General features: G+C 47.7%; 1 protein-coding gene across 4 annotated transcripts in view; it reads left to right on the top strand.

Annotated features, from left to right (window-relative positions):
* Nucleotides 1-20627, top strand: part of slc9a5 (solute carrier family 9 member A5) — a 75569-nt gene extending 54942 nt beyond the window's left edge. For all 4 annotated transcript variants that reach the window (XM_055900293.1, XM_055900289.1, XM_055900291.1 and 1 more), the window contains 9 exons: nucleotides 4657-4746; nucleotides 5546-5616; nucleotides 5875-6001; nucleotides 12178-12269; nucleotides 12731-12857; nucleotides 13518-13673; nucleotides 16452-16524; nucleotides 18898-19029; nucleotides 19155-20627. In XM_055900293.1, the coding sequence (XP_055756268.1) occupies nucleotides 4657-4746; nucleotides 5546-5616; nucleotides 5875-6001; nucleotides 12178-12269; nucleotides 12731-12857; nucleotides 13518-13673; nucleotides 16452-16524; nucleotides 18898-19029; nucleotides 19155-19741 (1455 nt within the window). In that variant the 3' untranslated portion in view covers nucleotides 19742-20627. The remainder of the gene's footprint in view (nucleotides 1-4656; nucleotides 4747-5545; nucleotides 5617-5874; nucleotides 6002-12177; nucleotides 12270-12730; nucleotides 12858-13517; nucleotides 13674-16451; nucleotides 16525-18897; nucleotides 19030-19154) is intronic.
* Nucleotides 20628-21177: the final 550 nt, after the last annotated feature.

The raw sequence follows: 21177 nt of genomic DNA, 5'->3' as shown, positions 1-21177 counted from the left end.
GAGCGAACAGAGAGCTGTGTATCCGACATGGCACCCTATTCCCTATATAGTGCACTACTTTATAGGTCCCATAGGACTCTGGTCAAAGGTAGTGCACTATATAGGGGATAGGGGGCCATGGGGACAGCCAGGCAGGTAGGACAGCAGGGGAAGGCCGGAGAACAGAGCAGGTTGACAGCTATTCAGCCAATGGGCTATTCTGGGGTTTACAGACTAGCTCGCCCTCTAGTGGGTCAGCTCAGTATTACCTAGTCAGGTAACTCAGTGTTACCTAGTCAGGTTACTCGGTATTACCTAGTCAGGTAACTCAGTATTACCTAGTCAGGTAACACAGTATTACATAGTCAGGTAACACAGTGTTACCTAGTCAGGTAACTCAGTATTACATAGTCAGGTAACTCAGTATTACCTAGTCAGGTAACTCAGTATTACCTAGTCAGGTTTATTACCTAGTCAGGTCACACAGTATTACCTAGTCAGGTCACTCGGTATTACCTAGTCAGGTCACTCGGTATTACCTAGTCAGGTAACTCAGTATTACCTAGTCAGGTAACACAGTATTACCTAGTCAGGTAACTCAGTGTTACCTAGTCAGGTAACTCAGTATTACATAGTCAGGTAACTCAGTATTACCTAGTCAGGTAACTCAGTATTACCTAGTCAGGTAACTCAGTGTTACCTAATCAGGTAACTCAGTGTTAACTAGTCAGGTAACTCAGTATTACATAGTCAGGTAACTCAGTATTACCTAGTCAGGTAACTCAGTATTACCTAGTCAGGTAACTCAGTATTACCTAGTCAGGTAACACAGTATTACCTAGTCAGGTAACTCGGTATTACCTAGTCAGGTAACTCGGTATTACCTAGTCAGGTAACTCGGTATTACCTAGTCAGGTAACTCTCGGTATTACCTAGTCAGGTAACTCGGTATTACCTAGTCAGGTAACTCGGTATTACCTAGTCAGGTAACTCGGTATTACCTAGTCAGGTAACTCAGTATTACCTAGTCAGGTAACTCAGTATTACCTAGTCAGGTAACTGGGTACGCCGTGCCAGTAAAACGAGAGGGTACGCCGTGCCGGTAAAACGTGAGGGTACGTCGTGCCGGTGAAACGAGAGAGTACGCCGTGCCGGTAAAACGTGAGGGTACGTCGTGCCGGTAAAACGTGAGGGTACGTCGTGCCGGTAAAAACGTGAGGGTACGCCGTGCCGGTAAAACGTGAGGGTACGCCGTGCCGGTAAAACGAGAGAGTACGTCGTGCCGGTAAATCGTGAGGGTACGCCGTGCCGGTAAAACGAGAGGGTACGTCGTGCCGGTAAATCGTGAGGGTACGCCGTGCCGGTAAAACGTGAGCCTATCACAATAATTAAACATATTTCAAGAAGACTGTAGGCTATTACACTATTTATCATTACCGAATGTCAGACGCATGAAAAATGAGGGAATAGATTTGAAAACGTCAGTAATCTGCTCCTAAATGCGGTGTGTAGTTGGACGGTAATGCGGACATTTTACCAAGGCAGAGATGAGTAGCCGAGACGCTCGCGGACAACAGTGTAGCCATCAATTCAGCTTACAAGACTTGGGCCTCATGAATGGTAATTACTAAATGTCATTCGTAACACTTTCTGGGGTTTTGGAAGTGACGTCTCTTTGCATTTATCAAATGGCGCAGTATGGATATAGCCTAATGGTTGGAATAGACTCTGAAGTCTGGACACTGGCTGTAGGCCTCATGTAGCCTATTATAATATTAACTGCAGTCTGGACACTGGCTGTAGGCCTCATGTAGTCTATTATAATATTAACTGAAGTCTGGACACTGGCTGTAGTCTATTATAATATTAACTGCAGTCTGGACACTGGCTGTAGGCCTCATGTAGTCTATTATAATATTAACTGAAGTCTGGACACTGACTGTAGGTCTATTATAATATTAACTGAAGTCTGGACACTGACTGGAGGCCTCATGTAGTCTATTATAATATTAACTGAAGTCTGGACACTGGCTGTAGGCCTCATGTAGTCTATTATAATATTAACTGAAGTCTGGATACTGACTGTAGGTCTATTATAATATTAACTGAAGTCTGGACACTGACTGTAGGCCTCATGTAGTCTATTATAATATTAACTGAAGTCTGGACACTGACTGTAGGCCTCATGTGGTCTATTATAATATTAACTGAAGTCTGGACACTGACTGTAGGCCTCATGTAGTCTATTATAATATTAACTGAAGTCTGGACACTGACTGTAGGTCTATTATAATATTAACTGAAGTCTGGACACTGACTGGAGGCCTCATGTAGTCTATTATAATATTAACTGAAGTCTGGACACTGACTGTAGGCCTCATGTAGTCTATTATAATATTAACTGAAGTCTGGACACTGACTGTAGGCCTCATGTAGTCTATTATAATATTAACTGAAGTCTGGACACTGACTGTAGGCCCACTATTATAATATTAACTGAAGTCTGGACACTGACTGTAGGTCTATTATAATATTAACTGAAGTCTGGACACTGACTGGAGGCCTCATGTAGTCTATTATAATATTAACTGAAGTCTGGACACTGACTGTAGGCCTCATGTAGTCTATTATAATATTAACTGAAGTCTGGACACTGACTGTAGGCCTCATGTAGTCTATTATAATATTAACTGAAGTCTGGACACTGACTGTAGGCCCACTATTATAATATTAACTGAAGTCTGGACACTGACTGTAGGCCTCATGTAGCCTATTATAATAATAACTCCTGCAGAACTAGGTGTTCCTTGCAGTAAAGTTATAGACCAAATGTTAATTTTGTCTCGGCAACAGGAGTGGATAAATATTATTTCTTTCTTTCAGCATCATGAGAGAATGAGATTGTGCGCCTAAGGACCTTTTGTGTAGCCGAAATAACGGGCGATTTCTTTCAGCAGCATGAAAGCTAACAGTATTTAATTTTCAACCCCATAAAATATGAGTCCAAGACAAACTAAAATACTGTCAGAAACATGATGGATCGTTTTCACAGCTTTTCATTTTCTTTTAAAACCCGGTCAAACTGAAATCTCGCCTGGTCCGCAAATGTTCTCGCTCCGTGTGTGAGAGAGAGGCAGAAATGAACGAGAGAACTTTACCGGATGTCCGCTAGATTCTCGATGATGCGTCGATCGTTCTGATTGATTTATGACATCATTCTGCTGATCGGGGTTTTATCGAGTGTTCCGGAGGAACGTCAGGTTAACGACAGAAGAGAAGCTGCATGTGTAACGGATGTGAAATGGCTAGCTAGTTAGCGGGTACGCGCTAGTAGCATTTCAATCAGTTACGTCACTTGCTCTGAAACCAATATGTAGTGTTGCCCCTTGCTCTGCAAGGGCCGCGGCTTTTGTGGAGCGATGGATAACGACGCTTCGTGGGCGACTGTTGTTGATGTGTGCAGAGGGTCCCTGGTTCGCGCCCGTGTCGGGGCGAGGGGACGGTTTAAAGTTATACTGTTACACATGTATCTAATTATAGACAGGTTGACTAACAAATATCCTTCCACCAAAATGACATAAATGATAAGCAGAAACATGAGGCGTAACAGCTATTCCCTCACCCTCCTGTCGTTCAGCCGTCCCTGAATAACGTGCGCAGGTAGCTTACATGAGCCTTTTGAAGTAAATGTTTGACAATTAGATGAAAACATCATGACCGGTTGTGTTCATGCCACATCAACAAAAATGTAGGCTAATGTAACGGATGTGAAATGGCTAGCTAGTTAGCGGGTACGCGCTACTAGCGTTTCAATCAGTTACGTCACTTGCTCTGAAACCTAGAAGTAGTGTTGCCCCTTGCACTGCAAGAGCCGCGGCTTTTGTGGGGCGATGGGTAACGACGCTTCGTGGGTGACTGTTGTTGATGTGTGCAGAGGGTCCCTGGTTCGCGCCCGGGTCGGGGCGAGGGGACGTACTAAAGTTATACTGTTACACTAATACATTTTAATAGTGAAACGACGTATCTTCACTATTATGCCCATATAGATCCTATTAAATGAAAAGGGATTCTATACTGTATGTAATTCTATGATCATATAGAAGGTCTCCATACCGGGAAGACATGACATCTACTCTCACCCCTTTGTGTAATGTGTGCAGGCTTTTGTTGCAGCCAAGCGCTAATAAATCAAACCCAGTCAGAGCTTGTTTTTTCTGTTGACTCAACAGTCTTGAAGAGATCTTAGCCCCAGGCTGACCTTGCTCTGCCTTATCCAACACACTGTATATCTAGTGTTTGTTGTCCTTCATTGATAATCATATTGACATGCAGGATCAAGATGTGATTTATCTGTGTATTGATTCAGTGATATCAGAACATGGGGAGGGGCCTGGTGTGTTCCTGTACACACTCAGTGTTTATCCCCGTGGCGCCATGAGCTGGGTGTGAATGGGAGGGATTTACATTTCTCCTCTAATCTCCTGTAACTCCTGCTTTGCTCCTTCCCTCTTTCACCCCCCCCCCCCCTGTCACTCTCTCTCTGTCTCTCTCCCTGTCTCTCTCTCTCTCTCTCTCTCTCTCTCTCTCTCTCTCTCTCTCTCTCTCTCTCTCTCTCTCTCTCTCTCTCTGTCTCTCTCTCTCTGTCTCGCTCTCTCTCTCTGTCTCTCTCTCTTCCAGGGTCTGACCATCAAGCCTCTAGTGAACTGGCTCAAAGTACCTCGTGCCACCAACCGCAAGCCCACCATCAACGAGGAGATACACGAACGGGTGAGTGTTTCAGTTTAATTTCATCATATGAATGTAGTTCGACTTCAATTCAGTTCATTTCAGTCTGATCTATGTTTCTGTCTTCGTCCCTGACGGCTCAACTACGTCAAGCTCATACGTAAAGAGCGGCGTGTCATATGACCACTCAGTCACTGTCACATGACAGGAACAGCCGTTACGGCCTCGAAACTGAACAGAGACAGACTGACAGGAGGGACTCACAGATTGAGCTGCAGCACCTCAACTAACAAACACACCCACGCACACACACACACACACACACACACACACACACACACACACACACACACACACACACACACACACCCACGCACACACACACACACACACACACACACACACACACACACACACACACACACACACACACACACACACACACACACACACACACACACACACACACACACACACACACACACACACACACACACACACACACACAAACCCAGATTGTATATGGTCTCTGACCTGACTGAATAAACTCTGTTAACCCAGACTGTATACGGTCTCTGACCTGACTGAATAAACTCTGTTAATCCAGACTGTATACGGTCTCTCCTCAGGTCTCTGACTGAATAAACTCTGTTAACCCAGACTGTATACGGTCTCTCCTCAGGTCTCTGACTGAATAAACTCTGTTAACCCAGACTGTATACGGTCTCTCCTCAGGTCTCTGACTGAATAAACTCTGTTAACCCAGACTGTATACGGTCTCTCCTCAGGTCTCTGACTGAATAAACTCTGTTAACCCAGACTGTATACGGTCTCTCCTCAGGCCTTTGACCACTGTTTGACAGCAGTGGAAGACATCGCTGGACTCAACGGTTACCACCACTGGAGAGACAAGTCAGTAGCCCTTAGCTCTGCAGTCAATGTTTCAACTGAAATATCATTTCTTATTCGTCATCATTTTGAATATTATCGTGGACTCTAAATGGCCAATCATAACCTTCCACTACAGTTATATATTCACTAATGATGACTAAGTGGAAGGTTAGGAGTTTTTCCCGTCACTGAATGTGTGTGAGAGTGTTTCCTTCTGAAACATACGTGTAACATACACTGTCCTTAATCACCTTTGCCTCGACGGGCGTCTACGTTCAGGTGGGAGCAGTTTGACAAGAACTACCTGAGCAAGCTGCTGCTACGCAAGTCTGTGTACCGGAAGAGCGAGCTGTGGGAGGTCTATCAGAAAATCAACATTAGAGATGCCATCAGTGTTATAGACCAGGTATGAGGGAGGGAGGGAGGGAGGGAGGGAGCTGTGGGAAGTCTATCAGAAAATCAACATAAGAGATGCCATCAGTGTTATAGACCAGGTATGAGGGAGGGAGGGAGGGTCAGAGACAACAATTGTTGCCATGATTTTGTCCAGTGCTCGGTTGTGTTGTAAATGTCAACCATGACCACTAGATAGCACTGCTCCTCAACTCACGGCAGCGATGCACCAACAATGAACACCTGAATGTGTCAAGTTTCCCCAAAGTACAGATCTGGGATCAGCTTCCCCTCTGCCAATCCTAACCTTATCCATTAGTGGGGGGAAATACTAAACTGACCCAAAATCAGTGTCTACTGCTCTTTTACGCTGCTGCCACTCTCTGTTCATCATATATGCATAGTCCCTTTAACCACATCTACATGTACATACTACCTCAATAAGCAGTCTTGCTGCCAAGCTGGGAGGTGTGAGACTGTATGCTCTCTCTGTCATGTGTTGAGAGAGAGAGAGACATAGAGAGAGAGAGAGACATAGAGAGAGAGAGAGACAGAGAGAGAGAGTGTAATTCATCTCTTTGTCTCCTCGGCTGATACCACAGCATAATCTGACACCTGAGAGTCGCCACATCAAACATCCCGTCTCTACTGGTGACATCACAGTCAGTGATGGGTGTCTGCATCCTAAATGGTTCCCTATATACTGTAGTGCACTACTGTTTAGGCCCATCGGGCTCTGTTTAGAAAGCGTCACACTCTATAGGGTGCCGTTAGGCACACAGCCTTCGTGGCGAAGGTGCATGACATCAGACCGCGTGAATGTGTGGGGGGAAATAGATACGAGAGGTTTAGGGATGTATTCAGGGGGAATTCTTCGTTAATATCACCTCCGTGGCGTTTGGTAAGACGGGCCTATTGGATTCATGTACTATCAGCTTACCTGGCTGGAATGTCTTATAGGCGTGTGTGTTTGACATTGTGATAGGTAGTATTCTCCTGTACTCTGTAGGAGAGATGTACCCAGTAGTATGATATATAGTATTCTCCTGTACTCTGTAGGAGAGATGTACCCAGTAGTATGATATATAGTATTCTCCTGTACTCTGTAGGAGAGATGTACCCAGTAGTATGATAGATATATAGTATTCTCCTATACTCTGTAGGAGAGATGTCCCTAGTAGTATTATATATATATATATAGTATTCTCCTATACTCTGTAGGATAGATATATAGTATTCTCCTATACTCTGTAGGATAGATATATAGTATTCTCCTGTACTCTGTAGGAGAGATGTACCCAGTAGTATGATATATAGTATTCTCCTATACTCTGTAGGAAAGATGTACCCAGTAGTATGATATATATATAGTATTCTCCTATACTCTGTAGGAGAGATGTACCCAGTAGTATGATAGATATATAGTATTCTCCTATACTCTGTAGGAGAGATGTACCCAGTAGTATGATATATATATAGTATTCTCCTATACTCTGTAGGAGATATGTACCCAGTAGTATGATAGATATATAGTATTCTCCTATACTCTGTAGGAGAGATGTACCCAGTAGTATGATATATATATCGTATTCTCCTATACTCTGTAGGAGAGATGTACCCAGTAGTATGATATATATATATAGTATTCTCCTATACTCTGTAGGAGAGATGTACCCAGTAGTATGATATATATATAGTATTCTCCTATACTCTGTAGGAGAGATGTACCCAGTAGTATGATATATATATAGTATTCTCCTATACTCTGCAGGAGAGATGTCCCCAGTAGTATGATATATATATACAGTGGGGAGAACAAGTATTTGATACACTGCCGATTTTGCAGGTTTTCCTACTTACAAAGCATGTAGAGGTCTGTAATTTCTATCATGGGTACACTTCAACTATGAGAGACGGAATCTAAAACAAAAATCCAGAAAATCACATTGTATGATTTTTAAGTAATTAATTTGCATTTTATTGCATGACATAAGTATTTGATACATCAGAAAAGCAGATCTTAATATTTGGTACAGAAACCTTTGTTTGCAATTACAGAGATCATACGTTTCCTGTAGTTCTTGACCAGGTTTGCACACACTGCAGCAGGGATTTTGGCCCACTCCTCCATACAGATCTTCTCCAGATCCTTCAGGTTTCGGGGCTGTCGCTGGGCAATACGGACTTTCAGCTCCCTCCAAAGATTTTCTATTGGGTTCAGGTCTGGAGACTGGCTAGGCCACTCCAGGACCTTGAGATGCTTCTTACGGCGCCACTCCTTAGTTGCCCTGGCTGTGTGTTTCGGGTCGTTGTCATGCTGGAAGACCCAGCCACGACCCATCTTCAATGCTCTTACTGAGGGAAGGAGGTTGTTGGCCAAGATCTCGCGATACATGGCCCCATCCATCCTCCCCTCAATACGGTGCAGTCATCCTGTACCCTTTGCAGAAAAGCATCCCCAAAGAATGATGTTTCCACCTCCATGCTTCACGGTTGGGATGGTGTTCTTGGGGTTGTACTCATCCTTCTTCTTCCTCCAAACACGGCGAGTGGAGTTTAGACCAAAAAGCTCTATTTTTGTCTCATCAGACCACATGACCTTCTCCCATTCCTTCTCTGGATCATCCAGATGGTCATTGGCAAACTTCAGACGGGCCTGGACATGCGCTGGCTTGAGCAGGTGGACCTTGCGTGCGCTGCAGGATTTTAATCCATGACGGTGTAGTGTGTTACTAATGGTTTTCTTTGAGACTGTGGTCCCAGCTCTCTTCAGGTCATTGACCAGGTCCTGCCGTGTAGTTCTGGGCTGATAACTCACCTTCCTCATGATCATTGATGCCCCACGAGGTGAGATCTTGCATGGAGCCCCAGACCGAGGGTGATTGACCGTCATCTTGAACTTCTTCCATTTTCTAATAATTGCGCCAACAGTTGTTGCCTTCTCACCAAGCTGCTTGCCTATTGTCCTGTAGCCCATCCCAGCCTGTTGCATGTCTACAATTTTATCCCTGATGTCCTTATACAGCTCTCTGGTCTTGGCCATTGTGGAGAGGTTGGAGTCTGTTTGATTGAGTGTGTGGACAGGTGTTTTTTATACAGGTAACGAGTTCAAACAGGTGCAGTTAATACAGGTAATGAGTGGAGAACAGGAGGGCTTCTTAAAGAAAAACTAACAGGTCTGTGAGAGCCGGAATTCTTACTGGTTGGTAGGTGATCAAATACTTATGTCATGCAATAAAATGCAAATTAATTACTTAAAAATCATACAATGTGATTTTCTGGATTTTTGTTTTAGATTCCGTCTCTCACAGTTGAAGTGTACCTATGATAAAAATTACAGACCTCTACATGCTTTGTAAGTAGGAAAACCTGCAAAATCGGCAGTGTATCAAATACTTGTTCTCCCCACTGTATATATATATAGTATTCTCCTATACTCTGTAGGAGAGATGTACCCAGTAGTATGATAGATATATAGTATTCTCCTATACTCTGTAGGAGAGATGTACCCAGTAGTATGATATATATATAGTATTCTCCTATACTCTGCAGGAGAGATGTCCCCAGTAGTATGATATATATATATATATATACAGTGGGGAGAACAAGTATTTGATACACTGCCGATTTTGCAGGTTTTCCTACTTAGAAAGCATGTAAAGGTCTGTAATTTTTATCATAGGTACACTTCAACTGTGAGAGACGGAATCTAAAACAAAAATCCAGAAAATCACATTGTATGATTTTTAAGTAATTAATTTGCATTTTATTGCATGACATAAGTATTTGATCACCTACCAACCAGTAAGAATTCCGGCTCTCACAGACCTGTTAGTTTTTCTTTAAGAAGCCCTCCTGTTCTCCACTCATTACCTGTATTAACTGCACCTGTTTGAACTCGTTACCTGTATAAAAGACACCTGTCCACACACTCAATCAAACAGACTCCAACCTCTCCACAATGGCCAAGACCAGAGAGCTGTGTAAGGACATCAGGGATACAATTGTAGACCTGCACAAGGCTGGGATGGGCTACAGGACAATAGGCAAGCAGCTTGGTGAGAAGGCAACAACTGTTGGCGCAATTATTAGAAAATGGAAGAAGTTCAAGATGACGGTCAATCACCCTCGGTCTGGGGCTCCATGCAAGATCTCACCTTGTGGGGCATCAATGATCATGAGGAAGGTGAGGGATCAGCCCAGAACTACACGGCAGGCCCTGGTCAATGACCTGAAGAGAGCTGGGACCACAGTCTCAAAGAAAACCATTAGTAACACACTACGCCGTCATGGATTAAAATCCTGCAGCGCACGCAAGGTCCCCCTGCTTAAGCCAGCGCATGTCCAGGCCGTCTGAAGTTTGCCAATGACCATCTGGATGATCCAGAGGAGGAATGGGAGAAGGTCATGTGGTCTGATGAGACAAAAATAGAGCTTTTTGGTCTAAACTCCACTCGCCGTGTTTGGAGGAAGAAGAATGATGAGTACAACCCCAAGAACACCATCCCAACCGTGAAGCATGGAGGTGGAAACATCATTCTTTGGGGATGCTTTTCTGCAAAGGGGACAGGACGACTGCACCGTATTGAGGGGAGGATGGATGGGGCCATGTATCGCGAGATCTTGGCCAACAACCTCCTTCCCTCAGTAAGAGCATTGAAGATGGGTCGTGGCTGGGTCTTCCAGCATGACAACGACCCGAAACACACAGCCAGGGCAACTAAGGAGTGGCTCCGTAAGAAGCATCTCAAGGTCCTGGAGTGGCCTAGCAAGTCTCCAGACCTGAACCCAATAGAAAATCTTTGGAGGGAGCTGAAAGTCCGTATTGCCCAGTGACAGACCCAAAACCTGAAGGATCTGGAGAAGGTCTGTATGGAGGAGTGGGCCAAAATCCCTGCTGCAGTGTGTGCAAACCTAGTCAAGAACCACAGGAAACGTATGATCTCTGTAATTGCAAACAAAGGTTTCTGTACCAAATATTAAGTTCTGCTTTTCTGATGTATCAAATACTTATGTCATGCAATAAAATGCAAATTAATTACTTAAAAATCATACAATGTGATTTTCTGGATTTTTGTTTTAGATTCCGTCTCTCACAGTTGAAGTGTACCTATGATAAAAATTACAGACCTCTACATGCTTTGTAAGTAGGAAAAATGGCAAAATCAGCAGTGTATCAAATACTTGTTCTCCCCACTGTATATAGTATTCTCCTATACTCTGTAGGAGAGATGTACCCACTAGTATGATAGCTATATAGTATTCTCCTATACTCTGTAGGAGAGATGTACCCAGTAGTATGATAGATATATAGTATTCTCCTATACTCTGTAGGAGAGATGTACCCAGTAGTATGACAGATATATAGTATTCTCCTATACTCTGTAGGAGAGATGTACCCAGTAGTATGACAGATATATAGTATTCTCCTATACTCTGTAGGAGAGATGTACCCAGTAGTATGATATATAGTATTCTCCTATACTCTGTATAGACCCTATTCTGTATTCTCCTATACTCTCCTCTCTGAGGAGGTATTTAACTTCACCCAGACTGTCTCTGAGGAGGTGTTTAACTCCACCCAGACTGTCTCTGAGGAGGTGTTTAACTCCACCCAGACTGTCTCTGAGGAGGTGTTTAACTTCACCCAGACTGTCTCTGAGGAGGTGTTTAACTTCACCCAGACTGTCTCTGAGGAGGTGTTTAACTTCACCCAGACTGTCTCTGAGGAGGTGTTTAACTCCACCCAGACTGTCTCTGAGGAGGTGTTTAACTCCACCCAGACTGTCTCTGAGGAGGTGTTTAACTCCACCCAGACTGTCTCTGAGGAGGTGTTTAACTCCACCCAGACTGTCTCTGAGGAGGTGTTTAACTCCACCCAGACTGTCTCTGAGGAGGTGTTTAACTCAACCCAGACTGTCTCTGAGGAGGTGTTTAACTCCACCCAGACTGTCTCTGAGGAGGTGTTTAACTCCACCCAGACTGTCTCTGAGGAGGAGTTTAACTCCACCCAGACTGTCTCTGAGGAGGTGTTTAACTCCACCCAGACCTGTTTTGTGACCCATTACATGTTGACTGTCCTCCTTTAGTCCAGACTCACCATTTTGTAAAACCGTTTCAGACAATGTCAGGTGTTTTGAGGGTGAGTTGACCCCTGAACTTTAACCTCTGCGTGTGTCTCCTGAACAGGGTGGCAACGTGCTGACCTCTGCCAGGCTCTCTCTGCCCTCCATGGCCTCCAGGGCATCTTTCCCAGAGGTCACCAACGTCACCAACTACCTGTGAGGAAACTGTGTGTGTGTGTGTGTGTGTGTGTGTGTGTGTGTGTGTGTGTGTGTGTGTGTGTGTGTGTGTGTGTGTGTGTGTGTGTGTGTGTGTGTGTGTGTGTGTGTGTGTGTGTGTGTGTGTGTGTGTGTGTGTGTGTGTGTGTGTGTGTGTGTGTGTGTGTGTGTGTGTGTGTGTGTGTGTGTGCCTGTCCATATATATAAGTATGATGCAGCTGTTTATTAATGACACTGGGTGTGTGTGTGTGTTTGTGTGCCTGTCCATATATATAAGTATGATGCAGCTGTTTATTAATGACACTGGGTGTGACCGTTTGGCCGTTCATCGTCATATCTGCAGCTGTCTATTAATGACACTGGGTGTGACCGGGTTTTTCCAAACAATACCCAGGCTTTATTAACTCCCCCGTGGGGTCCCGCCCCAACCACTGCTAACAGTCTTTATTCTAACCCTACAGGAGGGAAAACGGTAGTGGAGTCTGTCTGGACCTCCAGGTGATTGACAACGTGCCGGGAGCCAAGGTGGAGGAGGAGTCAGAAACGCATCACTTCCTGGCTGGGAACCTGTACAAGCCCAGGAGACGGGTACGGCCCTGTCACACAGACAGACACAGACAGACAGACAGACAGACAGACAGGCAGACAGACAGACAGACAGACAGACAGACAGACAGACAGACAGACAGACAGACAGACAGACAGACAGACAGACAGACAGACAGACAGACAGACAGACAGACAGACAGACAGACACTCTCTCTCTCTCTCTCTCTCTCTCTCTCTCTCTCTCTCTCTCTCTCTCTCTCTCTCTCTCTCTCTCTCTCTCTCTCTCTCTCTCTCTCTCTCTCTCTCTCTCTCTCTCTCTCTCTCTCTCTCTCTCTCTCTCTCTCTCTCTCTCTCTCTCTCTCTCTCTCTCTCTCTATGGGCCTCTCGCGCTGGGCTATCTATATAGAATAGAATGGGACACGCACATTGTGGAAATTTACAATGACATTGACAAAATATACATTCCAGCCAGCATCAGCAGTATTTACTCTCCAAAACAAATGTCACATCAAAGCCAGTCCTGTAACTCTCTCTGTTCCTCCCCTCTCCTCTCTCTCCCCTCTCCTCTCCTCTCTCTCCTCTCTCTCTCCTCCTCTCTCTCCCCTCCTGTCTCTCCCCTCCTCTCTCTCCCCTCCTCTCTCCTCTCTCTCTCCTCCTCTCTCTCCCCTCCTGTCTCCCCTCCCCCCCCCCGCTCCATAGTACCAGTCCCACTACAGCAGACACTTCATGACAGTGGGGGACCACGAGCGTCAGGACAGAGAGATCTTCCAGAGAAATATGAAGAGTCGCATGGAGACGTTCAAGACCACCCGACACAAACGCCACAGCCACAAGAAGGACCGCAGCCAGAAAAAGGCAGGGACCCCGACCACCCATCTCTCTGGTTTTACTTGAGTGGAGAAAGATGGGCTTTATACATCACATTCATTTACTGTATCTATTGTTACATAGGTTACTGTTCTGTTATTATATATATATATATATATATATATTATTATATATATTATTAGTATAGCCAGGGCCTTCAACGGTATAGCCAGGGCCTTCAACGGTATAGCCAGGGCCTTCAACGGTATAGCCAGGGCCTTCAACGGTATAGCCAAGGCCTTCAACGGTATAGCCAGGGCCTTCAACGGTATAGCCAGGGCCTTCAACGGTATAGCCAGGGCCTTCAACGGTATAGCCAGGGCCTTCAACGGTATAGCCAGGGCCTTCAACGGTATAGCCAGGGCCTTCAACGGTATAGCCAGGGCCTTCAACGGTATAGCCAGGGCCTTCAACGGTATAGCCAGGGCCTTCAACGGTATAGCCAGGGCCTTCAACGGTATAGCCAGGTCCTTCAACGGTATAGCCAGGTCCTTCAACGGTATAGCCAGGTCCTTCAACGGTATAGCCAGGGCCTTCAACGGTATAGCCAGGGCCTTCAACGGTATAGCCAGGGCCTTCAACGGTATAGCCAGGGCCTTCAACGGTATAGCCAGGGCCTTCAACGGTATAGCCAGGGCCTTCAACGGTATAGCCAGGGCCTTCAACGGTATAGCCAGGGCCTTCAACGGTATAGCCAGGGCCTTCAACGGTATAGCCAGGGCCTTCAACGGTATAGCCAGGGCCTTCAACGGTATAGCCAGGTCCTTCAACGGTATAGCCAGGGCTTTCAACGGTATAGCCAGGGTCTTCAACGGTATAGCCAGGTCCTTCAACGGTATAGCCAGGGCTTTCAACGGTATAGCCAGGTCCTTCAACGGTATAGCCAGGGCCTTCAACGGTATAGCCAGGGCCTTCAACGGTATAGCCAGGGCCTTCAACGGTATAGCCAGGGCCTTCAACGGTATAGCCAGGGCCTTCAACGGTATAGCCAGGGCCTTCAACGGTATAGCCAGGGCTTTCAACGGTATAGCCAGGGCCTTCAACGGTATAGCCAGGGCCTTCAACGGTATAGCCAGGGCCTTCAACGGTATAGCCAGGGCCTTCAACGGTATAGCCAGGGCCTTCAACGGTATAGCCAGGGCCTTCAACGGTGTAGCCAGGGCCTTCAACGGTATAGCCAGGGCCTTCAACGGTATAGCCAGGGCCTTCAACGGTATAGCCAAGGCCTTCAACGGTATAGCCAGGGCCTTCAACGGTATAGCCAGGGCCTTCAACGGTATAGCCAGGGCCTTCAACGGTATAGCCAGGGCCTTCAACGGTATAGCCAGGGCCTTCAACGGTATAGCCAAGGCCTTCAACGGTATAGCCAGGGCTTTCAACGGTATAGCCAGGGCTTTCAACGGTATAGCCAGGGCCTTCAACGGTATAGCCAGGGCCTTCAACGGTATAGCCAGGGCTTTCAACGGTATAGCCAGGGCCTTCAACGGTATAGCCAGGGCCTTCAGCGGTATAGCCAGGGCTTTCAACGGTATAGCCAGGGCTTTCAACGGTATAGCCAGGGCTTTCAACGGTATAGCCAGGGCTTTCAACGGTATAGCCAGGGCCTTCAACGGTATAGCCAGGGCCTTCAACGGTATAGCCAGGACCTTCAACGGTATAGCCAGGGCCTTCAACGGTATAGCCAGGGCCTTCAACGGTATAGCCAGGGCCTTCAACGGTATAGCCAAGGCCTTCAACGGTATAGCCAGGGCCTTCAACGGTATAGCCAGGATCCTTCAACGGTATAGCCAGGGCCTTCAACGGTATAGCCAGGGCCTTCAACGGTATAGCCAGGGCCTTCAACGGTATAGCCAGGGCCTTCAACGGTATAGCCAGGGCCTTCAACGGTATAGCCAAGCCCTTCAACGGTATAGCCAGGGCCTTCAACTGTATAGCCAGGGCCTTCAACGGTATAGCCAGGGCCTTCAACGGTGTAGCCAGGGCCTTCAACGGTATAGCCAGGGCCTTCAACGGTATAGCCAAGGCCTTCAACGGTATAGCCAGGGCCTTCAACGGTATAGCCAGGGCCTTCAACGGTATAGCCAGGGCCTTCAACGTTATAGCCAGGTCCTTCAACGGTATAGCCAGGGCCTTCAACGGTATAGCCAGGGCCTTCAACGGTATAGCCAGGGCCTTCAACGGTATAGCCAGGTCCTTGGACCGTTCTCTGTTGTGGAAGGGAGAAATAGGAAGTAATCAGAAGAGGCTGGTGGGAGGAGCTATAGGAGGATGGCTTTATGTTATTGGCTGGAATGGAATCAATGGAATGGTATCAAACACATGGAAACAATACGTTTGACTCCGTTTCCAATTATTACATTCCAGCCATTACAATGAGCCTGTCCTATACCTCCCTCCCACCAGCCTCCTCTGGAATGAATAACATGGTGTTGGTTTCCTGTGGGTTCTGCCTGGTTTCCTGTGGGTACTGCCTGGTTTCCTGTGGGTTCTGCCTGGTTTCCTGTGCTTCCTGCCTGGTTTCCTGTGGGTCCTGCCTGGTTTCCTGTGGGTTCTGCCTGGTTTCCTGTGCTTCCTGCCTGGTTTCCTGTGGGTCCTGCCTGGTTTCCTGTGCGTCCTGCCTGGTTTCCTGTGGGTTCTGCCTGGTTTCCTGTGGGTTCTGCCTGGTTTCCTGTGGGTTCTGCCTGGTTTCCTGTGGGTACTACCTGGTTTCCTGTGCGTCCTGCCTGTAATAGACGTTATAACTGGTGTTTTCTCTCCCTCCTACAGCGGAGAGGCTCAGACGTTAAAGAACAGGACCTCAACGACAAACCTCGACGGAACGTCAGCTGGCAAGACAAAGGTGAGTCACTCACTTAATAAACACACTGGAAATGGAGTCAGGCCTAATGATTTCAATATCATTCCATCATAACCTGTGTTCCCACTTCTCACTCGCTCAAACTATTTCTGTGTGTTCTGGAATCTACGTTCCAACATCCACACTAGTACATTATCTAGGATGCTCAGGCATAACATTGGTTCACACTAGGTAGTATGCAAGTGTGGACACTGGGACAGAGCATAGGAGTTGGTTGAAGTAAGAATTAAAGATAGTTGCTATCATTGATCATGATCGATATTGTTCATGTGTCTGTGATGGCGCCTCAGATCCTATGGTGGTGCATTGTGGGTACTGTAGTGTTCATGTGTCGGTGATGCCCCCTCAGATCCTGTGGTGGTGCATTGTGGGTACTGTAGTGTTCATGTGTCTATGATGCCCCCTCAGATCCTATGGTGGTGCATTGTGGGTACTGTAGTGTTCATGTGTCTATGACGCCGCATCATATCCTATGGTGGTGCATTGTGGGTACTGTAGTGTTCATGTGTCTATGACGCCGCCTCAGATCCTATGGTGGTGCATTGTGGGTACTGTAGTGTTCATGTGTCTATGACGCCGCATCATATCCTATGGTGGTGCATTGTGGGTACTGTAGTGTTCATGTGTCTGTGATGCCCCCTCAGATCCTGTGGTGGTGCATTGTGGGTACTGTAGTGTTCATGTGTCTATGATGCCGCCTCAGATCCTATGGTAGTGCATTGTGGGTACTGTAGTGTTCATGTGTCTATGATGCCGCCTCAGATCCTATGGTAGTGCATTGTGGGTACTGTAGTGTTCATGTGTCTATGATGCCGCTTCAGATCATGTGGTGATGCATTGTGGGTACTGTAGTGTTCATGTGTCTATGATGCCGCTTCAGATCCTGTGGTGATGCATTGTGGGTACTGTAGTGTTCATGTGTCTATGATGCCGCCTCAGATCCTACGGTGGTGCATTGTGGGTACTGTAGTGTTCATGTGTCTGTGATGCCGCTTCAGATCCTGCGGTGATGTATTGTGGGTACTGTAGTGTTCATGTGTCTATGATGCCCCATCAAAGCCTGTTGAGGTGCATTGTGGGTACTGTAGTGTTCATGTGTCTATGACGCCGCATCATATCCTATGGTGGTGCATTGTGGGTACTGTAGTGTTCATGTGTCTGTGATGCCCCCTCAGATCCTGTGGTGGTGCATTGTGGGTACTGTAGTGTTCATGTGTCTATGATGCCGCCTCAGATCATATGTTAGTGCATTGTGGGTACTGTAGTGTTCATGTGTCTATGATGCCGCCTCAGATCCTATGGTAGTGCATTGTGGGTACTGTAGTGTTCATGTGTCTATGATGCCGCTTCAGATCATGTGGTGATGCATTGTGGGTACTGTAGTGTTCATGTGTCTATGATGCCGCTTCAGATCCTGTGGTGATGCATTGTGGGTACTGTAGTGTTCATGTGTCTATGATGCCGCCTCAGATCCTACGGTGGTGCATTGTGGGTACTGTAGTGTTCATGTGTCTGTGATGCCGCTTCAGATCCTGCGGTGATGTATTGTGGGTACTGTAGTGTTCATGTGTCTATGATGCCCCATCAAAGCCTGTTGAGGTGCATTGTGGGTACTGTAGTGTCCATGTGTCTGTGATGTCTCCTCAGATCCTGTGATGGTGCATTGTGGGTACTGTAGTGTTCATGTGTCTGTGATGCCCCCTCAGATCATGTGGTGGTGCATTGTGGGTACTGTAGTGTTCATGTGTCTATGATGCCCCATCAAAGCCTGTTGAGGTGCATTGTGGGTACTGTAGTGTTCATGTGTCTGTGATGCCCCCTCAGATCCTGTGGTGATGCAGTGTGGGTACTGTATTGTTCATGTGTCTATGATGCCCCATCAAAGCCTGTTGAGGTGCATTGTGGGTACTGTAGTGTTCATGTGTCTGTGATGCCCCCTCAGATCCTGTGGTGATGCAGTGTGGGTACTGTATTGTTCATGTGTCTGTGATGTCCCCTCAGATCCTGTGGTGGTGCATTGTGGGTACTGTAGTGTTCATGTGTCTGTGATGCCCCCTCAGATCCTGTGGTGGTGCATTGTGGGTACTGTAGTGTTCATGTGTCTTTGATGTCCCCTCAGATCCTGTGGTGGTGCATTATGGGTACTGTAGTGTTCATGTGTCTGTGATGTCCCCTCAGATCCTGTGGTGGTGCATTGTGGGTACTGTAGTGTTCATGTGTCTGTGATGCCCCCTCAGATCCTGTGGTGGTGCATTGTGGGTACTGTAGTGTTCATGTGTCTGTGATGTCCCCTCAGATCCTGTGGTGGTGCATTGTGGGTACTGTAGTGTTCATGTGTCTGTGATGTCCCCTCAGATCCTGTGGTGGTGCCAGTGGAGTCGGACGATGAGAAGGGGGGACACTTGGAGCCAGAGAAGGAGGAGGATGTTGGCATCACCTTTGTGGCTCGACAGATTCCAGACACGCCCAAAGAACGACCCAAATCTGGTAAGGACACATTGACACAGGAGAGACTAGAAACCTCTAGTAAATGGGCCTGGGTATTCCCTGTCTAAATACTAATACAGAATCCTGACTGTATGCTCCTCTGTCTGACCTGTGTCCTGTCTCAGTCCCGGCTGGTCTGGAGGGCCCCTCCGTGGCCCCGCCGTCCCCCACCTGCAGCGAGAGGAACCTGCCCTGGAAGGGCGGCATCGGAACCCTGCCGGTGTGTGTTTCCATGGAGGCGACGAAGATCATCCCCATAGACCTACAGCAGGCCTGGAATCAGAGCATCTCCTCCTTAGAGAGCCTGGCCTCCCCGCCGGGCCCCGTGGAGCCCTTACACCCTCGCGTCAGCGCCCTCTCCAGGCTGGGAGGGCCCCGTCCTGTCTCATACTCTGGTAGTGGAGTTAGTGGGTCTTCTTTCGGATCCAGAGGGGCTGGGTCAATAGTGGCTCAGGGTATCGCACGGTTTGAGTTCCCTCCGGGAGGAGAGGAGAAGGAGGAGGATGACGACGGGGCCTCGTCTGACCAGGAGCAGGAGCTGCAGCCTCTCATGTCATCCTCTGTGAGGCCCCCTGGTCCCCCGCCACCTCCCCCCCTGGCACAGGGTCTAGGGCGGAGGAGGAACCCCTGTGTGTACCTGAGGAGCCTGGTCACAGCGCCCCCTCCTGGCAGTGAGCCGCTGGCGCGCAGCAGAGGGCCCACTCAGCTGTAAATGGCTCCAACTACATCTCTGGTTACAGTTTGCCCCGTCGGCGCAGATCTAGGATCAGCTTACTCAACCAAGTCCCTAACCGATACCACTAGGGAGAACAACACAAGACTGATTTCAGATCAGCTTTTATGGGCAATCACATTCCTCACTGCCTCACACACACTCAACACCAATAACACACACACACACACACACACACACACACACACACACACACACACACACACACACACACACACACACACACACACACACACACACACACACACACACACACAGACACACCAGCTCAGGCCGTCCAACCCCTCAGCTCTGCTACTTCTCCCTCCAGATGATTCTTCATCTCCTTCAATAACTCTGGATCCACCGTCTCTATAGATTCAGACGTACATTATAAACACACACAGGATGTTGGACTAATACAGCGATGATGATATTGAGGAAGTATAATGAGCATCCCAAAATAGCACCCTATTCCCTATATAGTGCACTACTTTAGACCAGAGCCCCATAGGGAATAGGGTGCCATTTGGGACGAAGGCTGAGAGTTTTGATGTGGCAGCTGGTACAGTCACAGATAGACAGACACAGTGCATTGTGGTCCATGGTTGGGGCTGTCCGTCCATGTGGTAAAACAATACCAGTTTTCATATTATGCATTTCTATTCCCCCCTCCAGCTCCCTGCAGGGGTTGAGGTTCTGCCCTGTCTGTTTCATACACTTGAATATAAGTCAATGTCAAGATGTAAGACGATTTGGGAAATATATCTGTCTACAGCCGGACCGCCGCATTACCCAGGCCTTATGGGGTGTGTCCATCTAACATCACACTCTCCATTCAACCCCCAGTCCTCTCCTCGCCTCGCCTCGCCTCTCCTCTCCTCTCCTCTCCTCTCCTCTCCTCTCCTCTCCTCTCCTCTCCTCTCCTCTCCTCTCCTCTCCTCTCCTCGCCTCGCCTCGCCTCGCCTCGCCTCGCCTCGCCTCTCCTCTCCTCTCCTCTCCTCTCCTCTCCTCTCCTCTCCTCTCCCCTCCCCTCCCCTCCCCTCTCCTCGCCTCGCCTCGCCTCGCCTCGCCTCTCCCCTCCCCTCCCCTCCCCTCCCCTCCCCTCCCCTCCCCTCTCCTCTCCTCTCCTCTCCCCTCCCCTCCCCTCCCCTCCCCTCCCCTCCCCTCGCCTCGCCTCGCCTCGCCTCGCCTCGCCTCGCCTCGCCTCTCCCCTCCCCTCTCCTCTCCTCGCCTCGCCTCGCCTCTCCTCTCCTCTCATCCCCTCTCCACTCATCCCCTCTCATCTCCTCTCCCCTCCCCTCCTCTCCTCTCCCCTCCTCTCCTCTCCTCTCCTCTCCTCTCCTCTCCTCTCCTCCTCGACCCACAAAAAAAGAGAGAGAGAAAACATTTGGCCTTACTTCCAGCCAGTAAATGGCAATGCCTAACAGCTTCAC

The sequence above is a fragment of the Salvelinus fontinalis genome, chromosome 35 (assembly GCF_029448725.1).
Source record: "Salvelinus fontinalis isolate EN_2023a chromosome 35, ASM2944872v1, whole genome shotgun sequence".
Lineage (NCBI taxonomy): Eukaryota > Metazoa > Chordata > Actinopteri > Salmoniformes > Salmonidae > Salvelinus > Salvelinus fontinalis.
The sequence above is the reverse complement of the archived record's forward strand: the minus strand, read 5'-3'. Positions and strand labels throughout refer to the sequence as shown.